The sequence below is a fragment of the Echeneis naucrates genome, chromosome 22, assembly GCF_900963305.1.
Source record: "Echeneis naucrates chromosome 22, fEcheNa1.1, whole genome shotgun sequence".
In the NCBI taxonomy this organism is placed as follows: domain Eukaryota; kingdom Metazoa; phylum Chordata; class Actinopteri; order Carangiformes; family Echeneidae; genus Echeneis; species Echeneis naucrates.
In genome coordinates this window covers 20,602,604-20,607,426 of record NC_042532.1, presented here as the reverse complement: position 1 = coordinate 20,607,426, position 4,823 = coordinate 20,602,604, and the positions used below count along the sequence as shown (strand labels likewise).

The 4,823-nt window shown below is 45.5% G+C and overlaps 1 protein-coding gene across 1 annotated transcript; it reads right to left on the bottom strand.

The window, feature by feature from the left end:
• Positions 1 to 843: 843 nt before the first annotated feature.
• LOC115036248 (glycoprotein hormone beta-5-like) lies at positions 844 to 3,174 on the bottom strand. The gene is made up of 3 exons (XM_029494372.1): positions 3,146 to 3,174; positions 1,867 to 2,065; positions 844 to 1,035 (listed from the first exon to the last, which is right to left on the bottom strand). Exons 1-3 carry the CDS (start codon positions 3,172 to 3,174, stop codon positions 844 to 846), a joined length of 420 nt encoding a protein of 139 aa, XP_029350232.1.
• Between the last annotated feature and the right edge of the window lie 1,649 nt (positions 3,175 to 4,823).

The following is a 4,823-nucleotide window of genomic DNA, read 5'->3' as shown; positions in this document are numbered from 1 at the left end:
CTTCACTTTACCAAATGTTGTGCAACGTCATGCTTTTTCAGTAAATAATTTCTCTCTTAAAGAAGGAAGCTGAGCAAATCCCTCCAGATGGAGAACTGAATGAAGACAAATCAGCATCTCAGTTTGCACCAAAGTTTAATATTTGTTGAGTTAAATAATCAAAGTGGAATAGTGGCAGCGTGCACGTTGATATCCATCCATAAATAAAATCAGACCTTTGAAGCAGTTTAGAGTCTTTGAGTGTAAACCAAGCCAGACGGAGACAGACGAGGTCGTTTGTGTCCTGGGAGGCTGGAACGCACCCTGCAGCACTCAGCCGTTACATGAACCCCGTTCTCCTCGGGAATCAAACCAAAGACGACGCCCACTCGTAGATGACGAACCAACTGACTGTTTGGCCTCAGAGCTCAGAGTCAGTTAATTAGGCTCTAACAAGTGACATCACAATTCATCAATGGCTGATTGTTCTTTTAAACAAACTTTAAAACTGACTGCAGGCTTTAAGGGAGGAAAGATTTTATACTCTATGGAGCTGCTGTGAGTGTGAACATCTGCCCCGTTAGCACCTCCTGCAGCGGGATGCTGAACCTGCCAGTTACACGCATGACCTTTGACCTCGCTGTGGAGCAGTGTCACCAGAAATCCCACATTTCTGCTCATGTGAGGAAAAAAAATGACAAGCTCTGAAGTGAATGAGCGCGTTATCCTGCGTGTGTTCCATGAAAGACCAGATTAAAGTGTGCTGCTGGGTAAACCTTTGACTTCTCGGTTTTTCTCCTCAGGAATCAGGAAATTTAAGGAAAGGAGAAATTTTTGACATTAACATTTGAGTGTGTGTGTGTGTCACACTGAGGTTACACACTCAGTGGTGCTGGTCAGACAGACGCCGCAGTTGCACCTCAGGGCCACGGGGTAGGTGTAGGTCGGGTCCACGTTGGGCTGGCAGTTGGGCAGTTTCACGGTGACCAGGCGGGTTTCATTATAGGTACAAACCTGCTGGTGGGACTCGACGTAGGGCGGGTCCAGGACGGGCTTCTGGAAACACAAAAGGACCACATTAAAACATTCTGTCTTATGCTAAGAAGATTGATATTGTTGTTCTCATCACAGACTCAACTCATCGACTCAGCTCAAGAGAAAATGAATCAAACATGTACAAACATGTTTAATTCACTTTCAACCTCATGAAACATTTGCAGCGTCCCTAAAAATCCTTTAAAAAATACTCTTTTCCCAAAAGCAGACACTGGGATTCATTTACCCTCTATTTACCCTCTATTAATGGGAGTTTGATTTCATCCTGTCGTCGCTGTAATCATAACTTCAGGAGCTTGTGTTCGACTGTCCTGTCACCTAAAGTTCACCGATTTCACCCCTGAGCCATGAAACTGCCCCTGCAGCTCCACATGGACTCCCTCCCTGACCTCCCTGTGGGGGAGAGCAGACAAAAGGATGAGTCTCCTCCCTGAGGGGCATCCAGACAACGTGACAAAACAAAGCTCGGGCCTCCTGCACACACCAGCCGTGCTGCAATAATAATGCAGCAGGGAGAATCATGAGCTTCCTAATGCCTCCTGTCACTGAACAAGCTGGAGATTTCACAGAATGATCACTGCACTTGAAGCATTCTCAGGAAAAGTGCTGCTGTCGCTGCTTTTCGTTAACTCGGCCTCAGTTTCAGCCTCCTGTCTTGTTGTAATGTGTGGATCTGGACTGATCAGCTGTCCTTGTTCTGACCTCTCTGCAGAGGGAGGCAGGACAAAACAAGCGTTCTCCACAGGGACCATCTCATCTCTCCATCTCTGTATCTGCAGATCCTGGATCAGATCCCTCCTCCCCGTATCACCCCCGGTGTGTTGTGCTCACCTCCCAGGTCTCGCAGCGCCCCCAGCAGGCGTCGGTGGTGACGTGCAGCCCCCCGCAGCCCGGCTTCCGGGCCAGGAAGGTGAACTCCCGGACGGCGCAGCCGACGAAGCGCCGCAGACTGACGGCCGACCGCCGGGGGAGGGAGTCCGCCGGACCGGAGACCCAGAGCAGGAGCCAGCAGAGGAGCAGTCCGGCTCTCCTGGAGGGAGGATCGGGTGGGATCAACTCTGGGACTCATTTTGTTGGACTGTGCTGCCAGCTTCGTTATTAATGATTCTGATATAAACGATTAAATTCTCATTAACTAATCAGTCTCTACTGTTCAGGAGGAAAATGTGGCGCATGCGCGATCACATTTCCGCTACAGATTGAGTGAAGCTAGGCTAACTACGATTAGCTAAAGGCTAACTACCCTGAAACAAGCTGAACTTTCCTCTCCACAAATGAAATATTTCAAGTTTTTTATTTTGTTGTCAGATTTATAAATGAGTGGAATTTTTGATTGTTGTCGGTTTCCGTTAAAATGAAAAGACGTTTGGACGCCACGCGCTAGCTAGCGTTAGCATTAGCATGAAGAATGATGCTAATCCCGTGTTTGGTGTTTAAATTGTTAAACGTGTCAGCTGTTCAGACAAACTGAGTTATTTTCCAGGACTGACTCTGATGATGATATTATCCTTCTTTAATACGGTAAGTTTGATGATGGATGGTAATATTACATGAAGCTAGCTCAGTTTCAGAACACACTTTGACTCCTGGATCTGTAAAAAACTAAACAAAATCATTTTAAAATATTCTTCTCTCTGCTTCTCCTCTTAAGAAAATGTCTTTAAATCTTCAGGAAACTGGATCCAAAAGGACTTTGGACTTCCTTCTCTAATTCCAGACTGAACCAGATCCTCTACAGTTCGACCCTTAATGAGACCAGGACCAGTCCAGAGAAGACCCGGATCTCTATCTGAGTGAAAGTCTTCATCCAGGCCAGTTTTAAATATTTAGCATGATGAGAACTTTGAACTGACTCTATCAAATTCAATTATTGCCTTGTCACATGTATTTGAATCTTATATCTAATATTTATGTTCAACATTTACATTTCAGTGTTGGCTTTGGAGGCAGCTGTTTGATTAAGTCGGTCAAAGTTTTGGAGCTTTTACTTCTTGAACTTGAACATCCGCTGAACCTCTTCAGCCACTGAGATTGTGTGATATAATCTGGATGTGAGAAAATAAAACCAGTGTTTCCTCTGAGCAGATTAACGTCTTATCACTTCACTCACCATTGTGCCGTCTTCCTTTGCAGCATCATCCTGCCGTCCTGCAGACAAACACAGGGTTTGAATGTGTTGACTGTCGAACAGACGGTAAAACACAGCGGACACCAGCTGCTCCTCTCACAGCTGTAATGCACTGAAGCTGCTCTTTGGCGGCGTGGATGAACTCCGGTACTTGTCACTTAGTGCTCCTCAGACGTGAACCACCTGCTGCTGGATCTGACGGTACAAGCCGTGGCTTTTTATCACCCCGTGTCCTGCCAGTCAGCACCTCTGCCTCTCTGGCCCCCACCTGACTCCTCAAATCCCCCGGAGGCACCTTCTACCTGTCGCTGCCCATCTACTTCAGCTACCAGCTTGTTCCCACTCCATTAGCTTGAGTAGGAAAAAGAGTCTGCCCTTTTGTTCGTAGGCATCCACACGGAAAAGGGGGAACACCATACTCAAACTCAGCGCCTACCTGTGTCTACTGTCACTCATCTGAGCTCAATTAGCTGGCTCCACAGCTCCAGGCTTCCTGTTCTCACATGCTGCCCTGTAATGACTTCACCCCTGAGGTCCAACACTGTTTGCCTCATCCTGCCACTTTGACTCAATCTGTTTCCAGTGATATTTCCATTTAACAAAGAGAGAAAAGCTGGCTGCTACTCAGACTGTGTCTTACAGGCTTTACTTCACGGATCATTTACTTAAGACAGGAAGGGTGCGCATTGGAGGAAAAAGTCCTCTGCCGGAGACAACAACAGGACGAGGCGAGGGGAGATGTGGAAGGATTGATTTGGGTGAGTAAGCACCTCATCAAGAAATTGCCATCGTCAGAGGCCCTGCGGCCGCATGAGGAGCCAGCAGAGCAGAACTGGTCGCAAGTAGTCTAGGAAATGAATCTTTAAAAAGTTAAGGTTGAAACCTGAGGCCAAGCAATTAAAGTTAGATTAAGAAATATTCAGTGGACTGAGTCAGGGACAGGTTCACACTCATCTCCAACACCATGTCTTCCTCACCATCACAGAATTGCCCATCTGGAGGCCATTATTCAACAATGTACATAGTGTGGAGTAACGCACTGCGTGTAATTGGATAACAGCGGTGATTACAGTGATGTTGTAATCCAGTACAAAGGGGAGTAAGCCTGGATTTCCACAATCCGTCTTTTGTGTAATTATATGTGGATTTTTAATGACAGATTACTTTTTATTTTAAAAGAAAATCCATCTTTCACTTAAACCTGATGACTCTCAGAACTTCGCGGCCTCACTGCAGCGACCAGCAACCCATTCCAGTGGTGACTCTGGTGTCGGGGACATGGAGTGTTGCTGTGAGATATTCTCAAGCTCTCTGAACAGTTTCACATCTTTGTTCTAAATTCATGATAATTACTGTGATGTGACAGTAAGAGGTGGGTGGCTTTACTTATTGTAAGATGTCTAATCAATGAATAGTGTCATTAACATGAAACTGAAAATGTACATGCTGTTAAAGCTGTAAAGTTTAGATTTAAAAGCCTTAATTGTCATTTTACTTCAAGTACAAAATAAAATTATGGCTGCTTCTCCAGTTCTGTGCGTCATAAATAAAACCACCAATGCGAAGGAAAGGAGAGAAAAAGAAAGTGCTAGAAGACAGAAAATGATATAAATACATATATCCATATACATGTAACATGACTTTGAGTTGTGGACAATCT